At 36.6% G+C, this 21,261-nt stretch overlaps 2 protein-coding genes across 8 annotated transcripts in view; both read left to right on the top strand.

Moving 5' to 3' along the window:
• Nucleotides 1–21,261, top strand: part of ADAM32 (ADAM metallopeptidase domain 32) — a 182,675-nt gene that overhangs the window by 148,747 nt on the left and 12,667 nt on the right. For 4 of the 7 annotated variants that reach the window (XM_038560018.1, XM_038560016.1, XM_038560021.1 and 1 more), the window contains 2 exons: nt 6,037–6,136; nt 6,718–6,877. The exons of 1 other annotated variant lie outside the window; for it this stretch is intronic. In XM_038560018.1, coding sequence (XP_038415946.1) covers nt 6,037–6,136; nt 6,718–6,877 — 260 coding nt within the window. The remainder of the gene's footprint in view (nt 1–6,036; nt 6,137–6,717; nt 6,878–21,261) is intronic. 2 more of the 7 variants (XM_038560019.1, XM_038560017.1) reach the window with 1 other exon arrangement.
• On the top strand, nt 13,337–14,214 carry LOC607754 (ER membrane protein complex subunit 3-like). The gene is given in 2 exon segments (XM_038560022.1): nt 13,337–13,430; nt 13,433–14,214. Coding segments are annotated over 2 exon segments (774 nt in total). The 5' UTR covers nt 13,337–13,351; the 3' UTR covers nt 14,128–14,214.

Here is a 21,261-nt window from a genome sequence, read left to right as displayed (position 1 = left end):
TTGTGGTTTTTTCTTGGTAGCTAGACATGATATACCAAATAAAAGGAACTGCTAATAATGTATTGGCAAGTTGGAAAGGTGGGGTGTAGAATTCTGTAGTCATATAATAATGAGCCTATGCCTCTGGTCTGTGAATTTCACAAGTACTTCTAAGTTTCTTCCTTCTCTAGGTGGGACAGGGGAGTTGGGCATTTCCCTTTCCCTATGTCTGTTAGGCTCTGAATAAAACTCAATAATTTTAGCCTCTGGTAAAATAGTTTCCCTTTAAGTTAGGCATTATTAAGAAGAACAGAATACTCCTATTACTTCAAAACTGGTTCCTTTTCCCTTCCACCTGCTGTAAGTACAGGCAATTTTTCTCCTACATTCACTGTAAGAATCTGGTTGATCTCCTGGATGTAAAACTCACAGAAGTAGAGTTTCCCTCCCCCTAAATTTTCTAACTCTAAATTGAGCCTCAAGTCCTACATCAATGACAGTTTAATTTTTTCTACCCTGGTACTAATTCCCACGTGGGTTTCTATTCTGATAAATTGTGATTCTGTGAATTTGCCTGTCTATGTCTCTAAATTTGGAGGTGATAGCTTGTCCTGTGATCTCACCTTTCTGATGGATATAAGAATTGTTAATTTTTGGTTTATTCATCTTTTTAGTTATTAGAGTGGGTTGGTAACCCTCAAACTCCTCACATGCCAGACCAGGAACTGGTTTTCTGTGTTTGTTCTCACAAAAATTTTAAATAGTGGGTCTCTGCTGCTCTAGCTAGAGATATAAATTGGGCATATGTAAGTGGAAAGTTTATTAAAATAAACTTTTCTGAAAACACAGTGAAAACTGCTGAAAATGAAAACTTCACAGAAATCTTCCAGTGTATGACAGCCAACCCACTCAATCAATTTCTGTATAAATACAGAGATTTAATCATTTGGCATTCCAAATACTAAGTAACTATATGATGGGTTGACTGTTAATGACACTGGCATTGAGTGAGTTGGCCTCGGCAAACTGTCTTTCTGTGGATTGCCTTCCAGAATATTAGCATAAAGTAAAAATCACACAATAGGGGGATCCCTGGGTGGCTCAGTGGTTCAGCGCCTGCCTTCGGCCCAGGGCATTATCCTGGAGTCCCGGGATCGAGTCCCACATTGGGCTCCCTGCATGGAGCCTGCTTCTCCCTTTGCCTGTATCTCTGCGCCCCCCTCTGTCTCTCATGAATAAATAAATAAAATCTTTCTTAAAATCACACAATATTAGAATAATAAGGGAAAAACAGATTGTAGTGTATAGTTAGTAAGTTAAAAAAAACTCACACTTGAATACAAGTGTAAATCATTATCCAAATTAAAAATATTTTCTGTTGAAAACTTTCTTTCAGGGTTCACAAATCTAAATATGCCAAGAGAGACTCATTTGGTATATAAACAAGACTCATTTGGTATATAACCATAGACATTAAACAGTTGTGTTGCCGTTGACACACCTAGTTAATTATGTTTTTTTATTTAGATTATTCTTTTAAATGTCTCTGTGCATGCATGTATGTTTGTATACGTATATGTTCACTGAAATGACCAATGTTATCGCATTTTTTTTCTTGTTATCAATCTACCATGTATCATTACTACATTGTTTATTCTAGACACATTTAATCATGCAGAGCTATATTAATATACACATGTATTCTTTGGTGTTAGTTAGCAAGAGCTCAGAACTATACTTGGCACATAAAAAGAACTCAAATATTTACTGAATGTATATCTATCCATTTATCTATCTCTTAATATTAACTAGATAGATACATATAATGTATCATACTTTTATGTATCTTACTTTTTTCATTTAACAATGCTTTATTTGATGTTTCCAATACGTAGATATAGATTTAATAAGTATCTTTGTATATGTATATCCTTGCAAGCTAGTACTTATATTGCTGTGGAAAGATCACCAGAAGTGTGACTACTTGGTTGGAGTATATATTTAAATTTTAATGATAGATTTATTAAAGCCAAATTATCTTTCACAATGCCAAAGCACTTTTAATTTTACTTACAATGTAAAAAAAACTACCTCTTCCCCCTCTCCCTTATCCCCAATCCTCTTGAGCAATGAGTGTTACAAATATTACCTTTGAACACTCTGGGCATGTCAAAGAGAACTTATCTGGAGACTAAATTTGTCCAAGAGGGCAATTGCTGAAGTAATGACAATGCAAGTTTTCACTCCTTCAAATTTCCAGGTATTGCTTATTTTCTTTCTTCATGATGAAAGTACTTCTTATTTATCTTGAAAGACTTGGAAAATTTAGAAACCTAAAGTAAAAAGCAAAAAATTAACATTTTTTTTATAATACAGACATAACTCTTCTCCTTCAAGCTTCATTTCTTTGTCCATGTGTATATATGTGTTCAAATGTGTGTGTAAATGTATTTAATCATCAAATATGTTCATGTATGAGAGGACAGCCTCATTCATTTAATCATTGATTCAACTAAGAAGACATGGTACTATGTATAGAGGGTAATACCATGCTTTTTCTACCCAAAGCATTTTTACTCCTAAGAATTTTTTTTAAGATTTTATTTATTTATTCATGAGAGACACAAAGAGAAAGAGAGGCAGGGACACAGGCAGAGGTAGAAATAGGCTCCATGCAGGGAGCCCGACGTGGGACTCAATCCCAGGTCTCCAGGATCACACCCTGGGCTAAGAGTTTTTCCATGTTTTATACATTGCCTAAAAATTATTTTAGAAAATACTACATAAATTTATTTATTTTAACCATTCCCATATGTTAAATATCATATGATGTTTGATTTTTCATTATTATTGAACTTTGCATTGATGAGAAATTTGTATATAAACATTTGTAAGCATTATTGTTATTTCTGTGGGACAGATTTCCAGAAGTGGATTGTAGAGTTTAAGAGGGTAATCTCTTTAAGATAACCATGTGTTGATCAGAAAACCATTCCTAATAGTATAATTGTTAGATTGTAAGTAGTCCTATTTTTAACTTTTTGAGGAACCTCTATACTGTTTTCCAGAGTGGCTGCCAACACTTTGCATTCTCACCAACAAGGCAAGAGGGATCCTTTTTCTCCACATCCTTGCCAATACCTGTTATTGCTTGTGCTGTTGATTTTTGCCATTATGACAGGTGTGAGGTGATACTCCATTGTAGTTTTGATTTGTATTTCCCTGATAAGGGATGTTGAGCATCTTTGCATGTGTCTGTTGGCCATCTGTATGTCTTCTTTGGAAAAAGGTCTATTCATGTCTTCTGCCAATTTTTAAATTGGATTATTTTTTTGACTGTTGAGTTTTCTAGGCTCTTTTTATATTTTGAATACTAACTTTTTTATCAGATATGTCATTTGCAAATATCTTTCCCCATTCCATAGGTTGTCTTCTAGTTTTGTTGATTATTTCCTTCACTGTACAGAAGATTTTTATTTTGATAAAGTCCCAGTAGTTTATTTTTGCTTTTGTTTCCCTTGCTTCAGGAGACATTAATGTAGAAGGAAGTTGCTACCGCTGGTGTCAAGGAGGTTACTGCCTATATTCTCTAGGATTTTGATGGTTTCCTGTCTCACATTTAGGTCTTCAATTCATTTTGAGTTTATTTTTGTTTATGATGTAAGAAAGTGGTCCTGTTTCATTCTTTTACATATTACTTTTTAGTTTTCCAACATCATTTGTTGAAGAGACTGCCTTTTTCCCCATTGGATATTCTTCCCTGCTTTGTCAAAGATTAATCGGCCATAGAGTTGTGCTTTCACTTCTGAGTTTTCTATTCTGTCACATTGATCTGTGTATCTATTTTTCTATACTATACTATACTGTACTATACTATACTATACTATACTATACTATACTATACTATACTATATGGTACTAGTATTGATCACTGCAGCTTTGTAATATAACTAGAAGTCCAGAATTGTTAAGCCTGTGGCTTTGCTTTTCTTTTTCAAGGTTGCTTAGGCCATTTGAAGTCTTCTGTGATTCCATACAAATTTTAGGATTGTTTCTTCTAGCTTTGTGAAAAATGCTATTGGTACTTTTTTTAAAGATTTATTTATTTATTTATTTATTTGAGAGAGAGAGAGAGAGAGAAAGCATGCATTTGAGCAGGGAGGGAGGAAAAAAAGAGGAGAAGAGAGAATCTCAAGCATGGCAATTGAAGCAGGGCTCAATCCTACAACCCTGAGATCATGACTTGAAGCAAAATCAACAGACACTTAACCAACTGGTGCACCCAGGTGTCCCAAAATGCTGTTGGTATTTTGATAGGGATTGCATTTAATGTGTAGATTGCTTTGGCTAGGATAGACATTTTAGCAATATTTGTTCTTTCAATCCATGAGCATAGAATATATTTTCCAGTTCATTTGTCATCTTCAATTTCTTTCATCAGTTTTTCATAGCTTTCAGAGTACAGGTCTTATGCCTCTTTGATTAGGTTTATTCCTAGATATCTTATTGTTTTTAATACAGTTGTAAATGGGATTGAGTCCTTGATTTCTATTTCTGTTGCTTCATTATTGGTGTATAGAAATGCAACAGATTTCTATATTTTGATTTTGTATCTGTGACTTTACTGAATTCAGCAATGATACTGAGTATTTACCCAAAGACTACAAAAACACTAACTCAAAGGATATATGCGCCCCAGTATTTATAGCCACATTACGTATAATTAAATAGCCAAATTATGGAAACTGCCCAAGTATCCAGTGACTACTGAATGGTTATTTATTTTATGCTAGATATTATATTGTAGAATGTAAGGTTTTGTTGTTTTCCTTTAAGATTGCTGTACATTGTGGTTGGGGGGCAGTTAAGTTACTTGCAAAACAGTTTGATCAAGACTTGTTTTTAAACTTTGATAAGGAAGATTTAGAAATATCTTTTTCTCTAGGGTAAATTCACTGCTACTAGTAAAGACTTTTCTGGGGCTTCTACTGAATGTTTCAAGTCTTCTAGTTTAGTAAGTGCATGAACAGAAATGAATGTGCAAACATTATTAAATTTCCTATATTCTAAATGTAATGGGAAAAGATCCCTAATAACACTAAAAACTAACTATGGAATATGGAGAAATAATTTTAAGAAGAAATATTTACATCACATGAAGAAAACCACAAAACTTTCCTGAAAACAATATCAAAGATTTGAATAAACAATACAAGAAAGAATAATTAGAAAACTTGGTATAGCTAATATTAACATTTAGTTAATTTTTACCAACTGCTATAAAACACTACTAATGAATGAATTTTATATATACAAAAAACCCTAGATTAAAAATCTAATAGGGGCACCTGCATGGTTCAATCAGTTAAGCGTCTGCCTTCAGCTCGAGTTATGATCTCTGGGTCCTGGGATCCAGCCCCGGGAATTGGACTCCTGGCTCAGCAAGGAGTCTGCTTCTCCCTCTACCCCACTTCTTGCCCCCAGCTTGTTTTCTCTCTCTCTTTCTGTCTCTATCTCTCCGTGTCTGTCAAATAAATAAATAAAATCTTTTTTAAAAAATCAAAAAAATAAAAGGCAAACAAAACACAACCCAATCTTGGTGAAGGGAAGTGGGGAAGGGTAAAATGCTTATTTGTAAGTGCAAATACTTCAGGCTACCACATAATGTCACTGAACTTGGAGATAGGAAGAGATGTGCACGATCAGCTCTGGAGATGGTACTAGCTGGCTCCAGGATATCACTGAATGTGTCTCATTTTCATTAATATTTAAGGGTATGTTTCTGAAATCGCAAACCAAGTTTTCAGGTGAATATTTGAAAGTGTTAAATTTCTTAATGTAAATTCTACAAGCCTCTATAGCTTTTTAATAAACTGTGTGTGTGTGCTTGTGTGTGCATTAGAAACCAAACATTTGATTTGTAGGATTATCTCTGTAAATAAATAAAATTATACTAAATGAAAATACACAGGTAGGCTTGATGATCTATCTGATAATTTTACTTTTTATGAAAAAATAGTTTAAAATGATTATTTAAGTTTTTAAAAATGATCCTAGGTATGCACTTCCCAAGGAACGTGCCATTGTTTTGATGGCTACCAGCCTCCATATTGTCAAAGGCGTGGCAGAGAAGCTTCTAGTTTGTCTGGGAAACAGGGCAAGTATCTAATATCTTTATATATTCAGTTAATAAATTCCCAAATTGCTTATCTTCACAAAAGCAGTTAGATTTTTGCCACCTAGAAGTCAATATTTGCAATTAAATAGTCTTCTGTTCAAGAAATGAAAAGCAAATATGTCTTCTTAATATTATTCTTTTAATATTAATTATCAATATCATGATTAAAACTGAGAGTATCTCTTATAATTTGTATTGACTGATATCATTGACCTTCTCCTTTAGGATATCCTGTAAATTTGTGGGATAACCTTGCAATTATATAATCCCACATTATGTATCATTGAAGTTTTTGGGTCCAACTTATAGTGCTATAGTGAGATTTTGCTATAGCTTCTGTATAATGTAGAATACATTGGAACTTTCTGGAACTTATTTTATAATTTTTTAGAATGGGAGGTTGTAGAGATAATTCTAAGTATTATGATTCTATTATTATTTTTCCATGTTCCTTGAATAACAACAAAAATTAAGAACGTTGTAATTGGTTTGCTGCAGCTTAAAAATAAAAGTAGTGGCTTATTTTTTTAATTCTGATTTAAATGTATTTTTATTTTTAGGTTTAACCATGGAAAGTGCTTTTAGAAAGGCTGAAAAGAACCGGTGGCTTCTAGGTTTCTACATTGCTTTACCTGTTCTCATCATAGTAACCATAATAGCTGTTTCATGGAATAGTTCGAAAAAGTGGTTCAACAAGGAAGAGGAATCCCTAAGTAGCGAGTAATCGAATTTGTGTTCCAAAATTAAACTTTAGTACCATTTGACTCTAATCATATATAAGGCAGTATCATGAGCAGCAACTACACATTTTACAGAAATTTTGAGTACTATGTAAATATCTCATTTAATTTTGTGGGATAGTTTTGAATATCCCCATTTTAAAGACGCAAAAATTTTGGAGTATAGATAGTTTAAATAATTTGCCAAAGTCATTGCCTTGGAAATTGATAGAGGAAGAACTCAAATGTATCTTTTTTCTATTGCTTTCAAATACTTTAATGGTTCTCAAAGTGTGTTCTGTGTTGCCTACAGGAGAAGCACAGAAATATTTATTAGAAAAGCAAATTCCTAGGCCTTATCACAGATAAAATATTTCAATGTTTGTTGATGCTTCATGTAAGAAATAACTTTGAAAATTATCTATGGGTAAAGTATTCAGAAGGCAAATTTATAATTTAGATTTTAGCATATGTTTTAAATTTTTTTAGAGACAGTGAGCATGCATACAAGCAGGGGTAAGGGGCTTGCGCAAAGAGAGAGTCTGAAGGAGATTCCACTCTGAGCCTAGAGTCTGATAGGGGACTCAATCTTATGACCCTGAAATCATGACCCAAGGCAAATTGAGAGTCAGATGCTTAATGGACTGAACCACCCAGGCACCTGAGCATTATTAATTTTTTAAAAATAATTCAAACACAAAGAGAACACAGTAAGAAATTCTCATTTGCCCACCTGGAAAAAAACAATGTTAATATTTTTCTTGGTTCTTTTATGAAATAATCCATTGCATTTACAGCTGCAATCCCCTTCTAGGATTATCTCTTTGTCTGCAGAGAACAACCTCTACACTGAAAGTTGATGTGTATTACATATTCCTGCTATGTATGGCTGTATCAGTGTGCCAAATCTGGAATTGTATTTTATTTATTTTATTTTGGAATTATATATAATTTTAAATATTTATACTTTCTTTATAGGTACATTTCCTCTTCTAATTATAATTTTGTTTCTGTGTTTTTTTTTCCCTTTCTCATGAGCAGTCTTCTCAGAGGTTTTTATATTTTATTGGTAATTTGAAAAATATAACTTTGAGATTTGTTGAGATCTCTGTATTTCCTTAGTGTTTATTATCCTTGAGTTTTGCTCTTTCTCCTTTCTGCTCTCTTTACTTCTGCTCTGTTTTAATTCTAGCTTTCTTGAGTCTAATGCTCTTTTTTTTTTTAGAATTAATTTTCCATCTTATTTCCAGCATATGCTTTTAAAGCTAAAATTTTCCCTTTTACATATCATTTCATGTATACTCTTCAGTTTTTAATATGTAGTTGACATTCAGTTCAAAAAATCAGAAATATCAATGGGCAGCCCAGGTGGCTCGGTCGTTTTAGCCCAGGGTGTGATCCTGGAGACCCAGGATCGAGTCCCACATTGGGCTCCCTGCATGGCGCCTGCTTCTCCCTCTGCCTGTGTCTCTGCCTCTCTCTCTCTCTGTATCTCTCATGAGATACATGTCCAATTTTCTCAACACCATTTACTGAAGACAGTCTTTTTTCCATTGGATATTCTTTTTTTTTAATATTTTATTTATTCATGAGAGATACAAAGAGAGAGAGAGAGGCAGAAACACAGGCAGAGGGAGAAGCAGGGTCCATGCAGGGAGCCCGATGTGGGACTCAATCCCGGGACTTCAGGATCAGTCCCTGGGCCGAAGGTGGCACTAAACCACTGAGCCACCAGGGCTGCCCTCCATTGGATATTCTTTCCTGCTTTGTCAAAGATGAATTGACCATTGAGTTGAGGGTCCATTTCTGTGTTTTCTATTTTGTTTCTTTGATCTATGTGTCTCTTTTTGTGCCAGTACCATACTGTCTTGATGATCACAGTTTTATAATACAGCTTGAAGTCAGGCATCGTGATGCCCCCAGCGTTGGTTTTCTTTTTCAATACTCTTTTGGCTATTCAGGGTCTTTCCTGGTTCCATAAAATCTTAAGATTATTTGTTCCGACTCTGTGAAGAAAGTCCATGGTATTTTAGTAGGGATTGCACTGAATGTGTAAATTGCCCTGGGTAGCATAGACATTTTCACAATATTAATTCTTCCAATCCATGAACATGGAATGTTTTTGCATCTCTTTGTGTCTTCCTCAATTTCTTTCAGAAGTGTTCTGCAGTTTTTAGGGTATATATCCTTTACCTCTTTGGTTATGTTTATTACTAGGTCTCTTACCCTTTTGGGTACAATTTTAATTGGATTGATTCCTTAATTTCTTTCTCTAGTCTCATTGTTAGTGTACAGTAATACCACTTATTTCTGTGCATTGGTTTCGTATCCTGCCATATTGCTGGATAGCTATATGAGTTCTAGCAATCTTGAGGTGGAGTATTTTGGGTTTTCTACATACAGTATCATGTCATCTGCAAAGAGGGTGAGTTTGACTTCTTTCTTTAGGGGATCCCTGGGTGGCTCAGTGGTTTAGCACCTGCCTTCAGCCCAGGGCGTGATCCTGGAGCCCCAGGATCAAGTCCCGCATTGGTCTCCCTGTATGGAGCCTGCTTCTCCCTCTGCCTGTGTCTCTGCCTCTCTCTCTCTCTGTATCTCTCATGAATAAATGAATAAAATCTCAAGATTCCAAGAGTTATTCCTCTTGGTTTCTGAGTGTATTTTGTTCTGGAGGTTATAAGGTGTGTAATTCCAAAATTGTGTAAACCAGCAAAACTTACATAGAGAAAGAACAGAAACTACAGAATGAAATCAAGGAAATAGGGTAGAATGAAAAGGAAGAAAACATAATCTTAGAGTCAACCAACAGAGTATTCTACTTGGTTCTGAGTGTATTTTGGTCCATTTGTTAGAAGGTACTAACTTTCACCTTTATAAAACAAAACAGAACAGGAAAAATAAAAAACAAAACCCCCAAACCCATAACTTGCATATCTACCAAAATTAAATGGAATACCTTGAAAGGAATCCAAAAATGAAGAATATATCTCAGATGTGTAATTGTAGAAGTATGAAAATCAAAAAGGAAAAAAATGTAAAAACAAAGAGTGGGTAAAATATTGTGGTCTGATTCTCAAGTGTCTGTCGGAGGTGGAGAGGATAGAGATGCCTCACCCCTTGCCAGGTGGCCAGGCTCAGTGTGAGCTGTTTGTCCTGTGATGCCTTTCTTCCCTAGAGGCCGCACCTCTCCCAGGTGAAAGGAGAAAAGACAAAAGTAAGACATGATGGTGTCCAGATCTCCAGCCCCAGAGCCAAGAGCTCCCACGTGTACTGAACCGCAATCTCTCAGTGCACACTGACCTAGATCCTTCTGAGGGCAGGCACGGGGGTACTGATTCGTACAAATTGAATGCTGCCTACTGGCGGGAGAGCTTTCACTGTCTTGTGCCCTCCCAGGTGCCGCCTCTCCAGGGGACAGAGGATAGCCCACTCCTGTGTGCTGCTGGACTCTCAGGGCAGAGAGAGCTCAGCTGCTGGACTTCAAAACTTGGTCTGCCTCAGCCCGGGTGGCTCGGCAATTTAGTGCTGCCTTCAGCCCAAGGCATGATCCTGGAGACCCAGGATCCAGTCCCACGTCAGGCTCCCTGCAGGAGCCTGCTTCTCCCTCTGCCTGTGTCTCTGCCTCTCTCTCTCTCTGTGACTCTCATGAATAAATGAATAAAATCTTAAAAAAAAAAAAACTGGCCTGCCTCTCCCAGATGCCCTTGGAGGGTTGCTGCCTTCTAGCCATTTGCCTAGGACCTAGGAGGCTTAAGTCCCACAATTGGACCATGGTTTGCCAGTGAGCTTTCTCCCTGGCGCCCCCATTCTTACTTTGTCTCTGGGAATATTGAGACTGCACTGCCCCTCCTGCAAGTCTGCCCTATTTCCCCACTGTGCAGTTTTCAGGCAGGGAAGACTCTCTCAGGAGCAGATTTCCAAAGTTCCTGATTGTGCGCTGCACTGCTCTCCTGCAGTGGCTTACTGAGGCTCCCTCCCCTTGCCATTTATCTTCTGATATATCCCCTCAGTTTCTCTTCAGACTCCTACCTTGTAGGAAGTGATCACTTTTCTCTCTGTAGCATCCCACTTGCTCTCTCTCTACATCTCAGGTTGAATTCATAGGTGTTCAGGATGGTTTGAAAACTATCTAGATAAATTTGGGGTACCATTGAAATGAGGACCATTATTCTTATGACATGCTTCTTGCCATCTTGCCTCTCCCAATTGCATATTATCTTTTTGTCATTAATAATTTTACCTTAAATTCTATTCTCACTGATTTATATTGCTATACTAACTTGCTCTTTGAAATTTAGACTTGCCTAGTATATCTTTTTTCATCCTTTATTCTCAATCTTTCTTTGTTTTTAGTTGGTATCTTATAAACAGTCTTTATATGGGACACAATAATGGAGTTTGCTATGCATGTATGTTTAACATATGGTGACAAGGAGAGCTAGGTTCTTATCTCACTGAGTTGAAGAATGAATCTCGTGGGCAATGTAGAGTGAGTAAAGTGATAGAAGCTTATTAAACAAAGATACAGGGGAAGCTCTCAGAAGTGAGAGGGGTCCTGACAGGGTTGCCAATGAAGGCTTTTTGGCAGGCCTTTTATTGAGAACCTAACCAGTAAGCCCACGGTGTTTAGATTTTTTTGTGCTTTCTTGAGTGGTTGGCATACAGCTGGTTTTGGGTCTGGTGAGTTTCTGTGATTACTTGGTAACCATCACAGGGAAATAGATACTTTTTAACATTTTGGACTTAGAGTACCAGGTTTACTTTTATTTATTTTTTCTCTGTTTTTGGTACTTTATCTCTGTTCCCTTGGGATTGGTAGGAGCCTGACTCTGGGGCCTCTCGGTATTCTTGGGATTTATGGGATCTCAGAGATTTATGAGAGACTGACTCTGGGCCTTTCCCTTATCTTTTCCTGCCTAACCTCATCTGTCCCTAACTCAGTGGCATATATTTAGACTGAAAATTGCCATTTTATTTTTTCTTACTTACATTTTTTTGCTTACATATTTTCTTTTTTTTAAAATTTTTTTTATTGGTGTTCAATTTACCAATATACAGAATAACCCCCAGTGTCCGTCACCCGATCACTCCCATATTTTCTTTTTTGTCCCTAAATCTATTCTCTTTATTGTTTTTTTCTGCTTTTTTCTATTACTTTGCACATTTTTATATTTTTTAAAAATGATTTTCTTTAAATTTTAGTATTTATAACTATAAAGTTAATGTTATACAATGTCTAAATTTAATAATTATATATCTCATAACACTAGCCTCTCTTCTTCCATTTGTTTGTAGTTTGGCTCTTCACTTTACCCCACATAAGTTAGTGTTGTTTTGTTATTATTATGTTTAGTCAGCACTTGGTAGGATTACCTATTATATTTCTCAGGTCTTTGTTTACTATTTCTCTCTTTTAAACTATTTGTTCTTAAATAATTTAAGAAATATAAAAAGTTGCAAAAATAGCACAGTTTCCTTATACCCTTCGTTTGAGTTTTACCAATGATAACATCTTACATTAACATAGTGCCTTTTCACAGCTAGGGAATTGGTAGTGGTATAATATTGTTAATTAAACTATAGACTGTATTCATATTCAGCATTTACATGAAATCATTTAGTGCTCATTTTTGAGAATGTGTGTGTATGTACATGTAGTTTTATGAAATTTAATCACATGGCTTGTGATATCACAATCATCACCATTCTTCTGGAATCTTGCTTTTTTCATTCTAGGTCAGTTTTATTCTTGGGAAGCATATGTCTTAGTAGTTATTCCAGCGGTGGTCTATGTGTAATAATCTGTTTGACTTATATGCCTGAAAATGGCTTTATTTCATTTTTACTTTTGTATGAGTATAGCATTTTAGGTGAACAATTATATCTCTAAGCCCTTTTGTGATGTGCCCTTGAATTCTAGCACTTACTGTTGATGATGAGATGTCTGTTTGCAGTTTAATTAATTCATTTTTACCTTTATGCTTAAGCTGTATTTATTTAAGTTAGCTTTCCAAGTATTTTTGTCCAAAGTCTTATGTTTCTAAATTATTAGTTGTTCAGTTTATTTATCCAGTTTTGAACTCAGGATAATTTTTAATTATAAAGTTTTCTTCAATTCTAGAAAATTCTCAACATTATCTCTTCAGAGACTGACACCCATTCTATCTTTCTGCAATTCCTGTATTTTAGGGTCTTCAATTCTGGCCTTCTTGGTGGTGATAGCAGTGATGGTTGTTTTCCTTCTCCTCTTCCTCCTTTTTCTTCTTTCCTTTTGACATAGAATTAGTCTTTTAAAAACTGAGTTAGGGAAGTGGGCGGCCCGGCTGGGGGCAGTGCGCTAGGGCAGAAGCTGGAGTTGGTCCCGGGCCAGCAGGGCCGGGAGGTGTGGGAAGGCCCATAAGTGAAATAGAAGAGGGGCCTTCACGCCCTGTGGGAGGAGAAACCCGGCTACACCGGGTGGGAGCTGACTGTGAAGATGGAGGGGCCGGAGCTACTGCTTGACTCCAACATCCGCCTTTGGGTGGTCCTACCCATCGTTATCATCACCTTCTTTGTGGGCACTACGAGTCGATCCTGCTGCAGAGTGACAAGAAGCTCACTCAGGAACAAGTCTCCAACAGTCAAGTCCTAATTCGAAGCAGAGTCCTCAGGGAAAATGGAAAATACATTCCCAAACAGTCTTTCTTGACACGAAAATATTACTTCAACAACCCAGAGGATGGATTTTTCAAAAAAACTAAAAGGAAGGTAGTGCCTCCTTCTCCTATGACTGATCCCACTATGCTCACAGACATGATGAAAAGCAATGTGACAAATGTTCTCCCTATGATTCTTATTGGTGGCTGGATCAACATGACATTCTCTGGCTTTGTCACAACCAAGGTACCATTTCCACTGACTCTCTGTTTTAAGCCTATGCTACAGCAGGGAATTGAACTACTCACATTAGATGCATCCCGCGTGAGCTCTGCATCCTGGTACTTCCTCAGTGTCTTTGGGCTTCGGAGCATTTACTCTCTGATTCTGGGCCAAGATAATGCCGCTGACCAGTCACAGATGATGCAGGAACAGATGACTGGAGCAGCCATGGCCATGCCTGCGGACACCAACAAAGCTTTCAAGACAGAGTGGGAAGCTTTGGAGCTGACGGATCACCAGTGGGCACTAGATGATGTCGAAGAGGAGCTCATGGCCAAAGATCTCCACTTTGAAGGCATGTTCAAAAAGGAATTACAGACCTCTATTTTTTGAAGACCAAGGAGGGATTTGCTGTGTCCGGAACTCAGAGTAGTGGTTAACTTTGTAACTTTGGTTTGAGCTGGAGCCTCTCAGAATAAAATGGAGGATGCATGAAAAAAATAAAAATGAAAATAAATAAAAACTGAGTTATAGTTTACATATAGTAAAATTAAAAATTTTAGTGTGTGTAATTCTATGAGTTTAACAAATATATCCACATACTATGATGACAATAAAGTATAACAATTATATTACCCCCCAAATTCTCTCCAAACCCACCTCCAGCTCCTGGCACTGAAGATCTGTCTTCTTTGCTGTAGTTTTGCCTATATTTTCAGTATTTTGTATAAATGGAGTCATACAGTGTGTAGCCTTTGGAGTCTGCCTTCTTTCCCTTAGCATAATGCATTTGAGATTCACCATGTTGTTTTGTGATAGCTTGTTCTTTTTAAAAATAATAGTTTTATTGAGGTACAATTGACATACAGTAAGTTGTATATGCTTTAAGTGCATAATCTGGTATGTTTTGATAATTTGAAAAGCAACACTCATGAAACTCCTGAAGCCATCACCACAATCAAGATTATGAAGATATCTGTCATGCCTAAAATCTTACTTATGTTCCTTGGTAATCACTACTTCTTTCTCTGCCATCTCCTTTATCCCCACAGTATTGCTGATATGCTTTCTGTCATTACAGTTCAGTTTGCATTTTCTAGGATTTTTATAAATAGAATCATACAGTATGTACTCTTTATTTTTGTCTGATTTATTTCATTCACCATAATTATTATGCAATCCATCCATGCTCTTATGTATATCATAGCTGTATTTTTTTTATTGCTGATAGGCATTCACTTGTACAAATATAGCATAACTTGTTCATCCATTCATCTGTTGATAGATGTATGGGTTGTTTTCAAATTTTAACTGGTATAACTAAAGCTACCATGAACATTTGTATGCAAGTCTCTATGAATATGTGCTTTCTTTATCTTGGGCTAATGCCTTAGAATGAAATGGTAAGGGGATCCCTGGGTGGCGCAGTGGTTTGGCGCCTGCCTTTGGCCCCAGGGTGCAATCCTGGGGGCCTGGGATCGAATCCCACGTTGGGCTCCAGGTGCATGGAGCCTGCTTCTCCCTCTGCCTGTGTCTCTGCCTCTCTCTCTCTCTGTGTGACTATCATAAATAAATTAAAAATTAAAAAAAAAGAATGAAATGGTAAGGTAATATGGTAGGTATGTTTGACTTCTAAAGAAAGAGCTGAACTATTTTTTGAATCAGGTGTACCATTTTATATTCCAGCCACTAATATGTGAGAATTCTAGTTCCTCCACATTCTTGCCAATGCTTGGTATGGTAATATATTTATTTTTTCAATTTTAGCAATTCTGATAGTATGTAGTGGCATCTCGTGGTTTTAATTTGCATTTCTCTAATGACTAATGATATTGTCAGTTGTTTTATGGGGTTATTTGTCATCTGTACCTCTTTTTCTGAGAACTGTGTGTTCAAATCTTTTGCCTACTTTAAAATTAAATAATTAACTAACTTACAGTTCAGAGGTCTTTTACTTATTTATTTTTGTACCTATTATGTCATGATTTATAGGGAATGGGTTCCAGCAACTCAGGCTCCTTTCATTTGGATCTCACAAAATATGCTTCTCTGGGTGGAACAAATTGGTGCTTCAACTGAACCCTTTCTTTTGGGCTTCCTTCTTTTTCTGATCATTTTCCTTCATGTGTTTCAGGAAACTATCTTGGCTTTCAGAATGCTTGCTATACTCATTATGTACATTAATTCTCTTGGCATGGATCTTGCCCTTAATTTTAGCTGGATGTGTGACATTATAGACTCTTGCAGTTTTGCCATGATAACATTTGTAGGACATTCCTTTTTGAACAGTGCCCATTCCCTTGATGTTTATTATATCTTAATTGTAGGCTCACATGTACGTGGCTAAAGGAATGACCCATGTTTTCTAAAAGGCCTAAAGAATGTAGAGCTTGTGCCAATCCTCTTTCCCTTTGTGCTGGTCATTTTGACAAATTGCTAGAAGATGGTAATTCCAGCTGAAAGGCCTCATTTTTAAATTGGCCTATCTTTTTATTACTGAGTTGTTCAGGTCTTGTAGTCATTTTAAAAATGGATTGTTATCTTACTATTGTATTTTGAATGTTTTTTACATAGGAAATGCCTTATTAAATATATGGATTGCAAATATGTAGACTAAGAGTAGTTTCAGGCTTATCTTTTTATTCTTTCAAAAAAGAAAAACTTTAAATTTTTATGAAATCCAATGTATGACTTTCTTTTATAGATTATGACTGATTTTGTATCTAGAAATATTTGCCTAACCAAAATTCATAAAATTATTCTTCTATGTTTCTTCTAAAAGCTTTATAGTTTTAGATTTTGCATATAGACCTATATCCAATTTGAATTCAGGTTTGTATTGGTTAAAAGGTATGAATAGAGTAGCTAGCTGTTTTCTGCATAAGAAAATTGAATTGTTCTAACATGGTTATTTTTTTTGGAATATTTTTTTATTGGAGTTTGATTTGCCAACATATAACATAACACCCAGTGCTCATCCCGTCAAGTGCTCCCCTCAGTGCCGAACCACCCAGTCACTCCATCCCCCTGCCTACCTCCCTTTCCACTACCCCTTGTTCATTTCCCAGAGTTAGGAGTCTCTCATGTTCTGTCACCCGCACTGATATATCCCACTCATTTTTTCTCCTTTCCCCTTTATTCCCTTTCACTATTTTTTATATTCCCAAAAGAATGAGACCATATAATGTTAGTCCTTCTCCGATTGTCTTACTTAACTCAGCACAATACCCTTCAGTTATATCCATGTTGAAGCAAATGGTGGATATTTGTTATTTCTAATGGCTGAGTAATACTCCATTGTATATATAGACACATCTTGCTTATCCATTCATTTTTTGATGGACACCAAGGCTCCTTCCACAGTTTGGCTATTGTGACATTGCTGCTATAAACATCAGGGTGCAGGTGTCCTGCCATTTCACTGCATCTGTATCTTTGGGGTAAATCCCCAGCAGTGTGCAATTACTGGATCATAGGGTGGCTCTATTTTTAACTCTTTGAGGAACCTCCACACAGTTTTCCAGAGTGGCTGTACCAGTTCACATTCGCACCAACAGTGCAAGAGGGTTCCCCTTTCTCCACATCCTCTCCAACGTTTGTTGTTTCTTGTCTTGGTAATTTTCCCCATTCTCACTGGTGTGAGGTGGTATGTCATTGTGCTTTATATTGTATTTCCCTAATGGCAAGTGATGCGAGGCATTTTCTCATGTGCTTGTTGGCCATGTCTATGTCTTCTTTGGTGAGATTTCTGTTCATGTCTTCTGCCTATTTAATGATTGGATTGTTTGTTTCTTTGCTGTTGAATTTAATAAGTTCTCTATAGATCTTGGATACTAGCCCTTTATCTGATATGTCATTTGCAAATATCTTCTCACATTCTGTAGGTTGTCTTTTAGTGTGTTGTTTCTTTTGCTGTGCAGAAGCTTCTTATCTTGATTAAGTCCCAATAATTCATTTTTGTTTCTGTTTCCCTTGCCTTCACACATGTATTTTTGCAAGAAGTTGCTGTGGCCAAGTTCAAAAAGGGTGTTGCCTGTGTTCTCCTCTAGGATTTTGATGGATTATTATCTCACATTTAGATCTTTCATCCATTTTGAGTTTATCTTTGTGTATGGTGTAAGAGAATGGTCCAGTTTCATTCTTCTGCATGTGGATGTCCAATTTTCCCAGCACCGTTTATTGAAGAGACTGTCTTTTTTCCAGTGGATAGTCTTTCCTCCTTTGTTGAATATTAGTTGACCATAAAGTTGAAGGCACATTTCTGGGTTCTCTATTCTGTTTCCATTGATCTATGTGTCTGTTTTTGTGCCAGGACCACACTGCCTTGATGATCACAGCTTTGTAGTACAACTTGAAATCCGGCATTGTGATGCCCCTGGCTCTGGTTTTCTTTTTCAATATTCCCTGGCTATTCAGGGTCTTTTCTGATTCCACACACATCTTAAGATGATTTGTTCCAACTCTCTGAAGAAAGTCCATGGTATTTTGATAGGGATTGCATTAAATGTGTAAATTGCCCTGGGTAGCAATGACATTTTCACAATATTAATTCTTCCAATCTATGAGCATGGGATATTTTTCCATCTCTTGTGTCTTTCTCAATTTCTTTCAGAAGTGTTCTGTAGCTTTTAGGGTGTAGATCCTTTGCCTCTTTGGTCAAATTTATTACTAGGAATCTTATGCTTTTGGGTACAATTTTAAATGGGATTCACTCCTTAATTTCTCTTTCTTTAGTCTCATTGTTAGTATATAGGTATGCCACTGATTTCTGGGCATTGGTTTTGTATCCTGCCACACTGCCGAAATGCTATATGAGTTCTAGCAATCTTGGGGTGGGAGTCTTTTGGGTTTTCTACGTACAGTATCATGTGATCTGTGAAGAGGGAGAGTTTGACTGCTTCTTTGCCAATTTGTTTTTTTTTCTTTGCCAATTTGAATGCCTTTTATTTCTTTTTGTTGCCTGATTGTTGTGGCTAGGACTTCTAGTACTATGTTGAATAGCAGTGGTGAGAATGGACATCCCTGTCGAGTTCCTGATCTTAGGGGAAAGGCTCCCAGTGTTTCCCCATTGAGAATGATATTTGCTGTGGACTTTTCATAGATGGCTTTTAAGATGCTAGGACTGTTCCCTCTATCCCTACACTCTGAAGAGTTTTGATCAGGAATGGATGCTATATTTTGTCAAGTGCTTTCCTTGCATCTATTTTTTTTTCAACCTGACCAGATTATTATTATTTTTTAATTTTTAAATAAATTTATTTTGTATTGGTGTTCAATTTGCCAACATATAGAATAACACCCAGTGCTCATCCCCTCAAGTGCCCCCCTCACGCCCATCACCCAGTCACCCCTACCTGCCCACCTCCCTTCCACTACCCCTAGTTCGTTTCCTTTCTCTGCATCTATTGAGAGGGTCATATGGTTCTTGTTTTTCTCTTGTTGATATGATTTATCATGTTAATTGCTTTATGAGTGTTGAACCAACCTTTCATGCCAGGGATAAGTCCCACTTGGTCATGGTGAATATTCTTCTTAATGTACTGTCTTAATGTACTGTTGGATCCTATTGGCTAGCATCTTGTTTAGAATTTTTGCATCTGTATTCATCATGGATATTCATCTCTAATTCTCCATTTTGGTGGGGTCTTGGTCTGGTTTTGGAATTAAGGTGATGCTGGCCTCCTAGAACGAGTTTGGAAGTATTCCATCACTATCTTTCAGAACAGCTTTAGTAGAATAGGCATTGTTTCTTCTTTAAATGTTTGATAGAATTCCCCTGGGAAGCCATCTGGCCTTGAACATTTGTGTCTTGGGAGGTTTTTGTTGACTGCTTCAATGTCCTCGGTTATTGGCCTGTTCAGGTTTTCTTACTCTTCCTGTTCCAGTTTTGGCAGTTTATGGTTTTCCAGAATTGCATCCATTTCTTCTACATTGCCTAATTTCTTGGCGTATAGCTGGTCATAATGTGTTTTTAAAATCATTTGTATTTCCTTGGTATTGGTTGTGAACTCTCCTCTTTCATTCATGATTTTACTAACTTGAATCTTTTTTCTTTTTAGTAAGGCTAGCTAATGGTTTATCTATCTTATTAATTCTTTCAAAGAACCAACTCCTGGTTTTGTTGATCTGTTCTACAGTTCTTCTGGTCTCTATTTCATTGAGTTCTGCTCGAATCTTTATTAAAGTCTCTTCTTCTGCTTGGTGTAAGTTTTATTTGCTTCTTTCTCCAGTTTCTTTAGGTGCAAGGTTAGCTTGTGTATTTGAGTTTTTTCCAATATTTTGAGACATGCTTGTATTGCAGTGTAGTTCCCTCTTAGGACTGCTTTTGCTGTATCCCAAAGATTTTGAATGGTTGTATCTTCATTCTCATTAGTTTCCATGAATCTTTTTAATTCTTCTCTAATTTCCTGGTTGACCCTTTCATCTTTCAGCAGGATGCTCTTTAACCTCCACGTGTTTGAGTTTCTTCCAAATTGCTTCTTGTGATTGAGTTCAAGTTTCAAAGCATTATGGTCTGAAAATATGCAGGGGACAATCCCAATCTATTGGTATCGGTTAAGACCTGATTTGTGACCCAGTATGTGGTCTATTCTGGAGAAAGTTCCATGTGCACTTGGGAAGAATGTGTATTCAGTTGCGTTTGGATGTAAAGTTTTGTAAATATCTGTGAAATCCATCTGGTCCAGTGTATCATTTAAAGCTCTTGTTTCTTTGGAGATGTTGCGCTTAGGAGATTTGTAATTTGCAGAAAGCGCCATGTTGAAGTCTCCCACTATTAGTGTATTATTGCCTCAGTATGTCTTTACTTTTACTTTTTAATTGATCGATATATTTGGCAGCTCCCACATTAGGGGCATAAATATTCATGATTGTTAGGTCTTCTTGTTGGATATATCCTTTAAGTATGATATAGTGTCCCTCGTCATCTCACTACAGTCTTTGGGATAAACTTTAATTTATCTGATATGAAGATTGCTACCCCACCTTTCTTTTGAGGACCATTTGAATGGTAAATATTCTTCAACCTTTCATTTTCAGGCTGTAGGTGTCCTTATGTCTAAAATGAGTCTCTTTTAGACAGCAAATAGATGGGTCTTGCTTTTTTATCTGGTCTGAAACCCTGCATCCTTTGATGGGATCATTTAGCCCATTCACGTTAAGAGCAACTATTGAAAGATATGAATTTAGTGTCATCATAATACCTATTCAATAGTTCCTGTTTTTGTGGATTATTTCTTTGGGCTTCCTCTTCCTTTTACAGAGTCCCCCTTAATATTTCTTGCATAGCTGGCTTGGTGGTCACATATTCTTTCAGTTTCTGCCAATCTTGGAAGCTCTTTATCTCTCCTTTTATTCTGAATGACAGCGTTGGTGGATAAAGTATTCTTGGCTGCATGTTCTTCTCATTTAGTATCCTGAATATATCATGCCAACCCTTTTGGACTGCCAGGTCTCTGTGGAGAGCTCTGCTGTTAATATGATATTTCTCCCTATATAATTTAAGAATCTCTTGTCTTGCACTGCTTT

This window comes from Canis lupus, chromosome 16 (genome assembly GCF_011100685.1).
Source record: "Canis lupus familiaris isolate Mischka breed German Shepherd chromosome 16, alternate assembly UU_Cfam_GSD_1.0, whole genome shotgun sequence".
NCBI classification, from domain to species: domain Eukaryota; kingdom Metazoa; phylum Chordata; class Mammalia; order Carnivora; family Canidae; genus Canis; species Canis lupus.
Note: the sequence above shows the minus strand (reverse complement) of the source record. Positions and strands in the feature narration are given on the sequence as shown.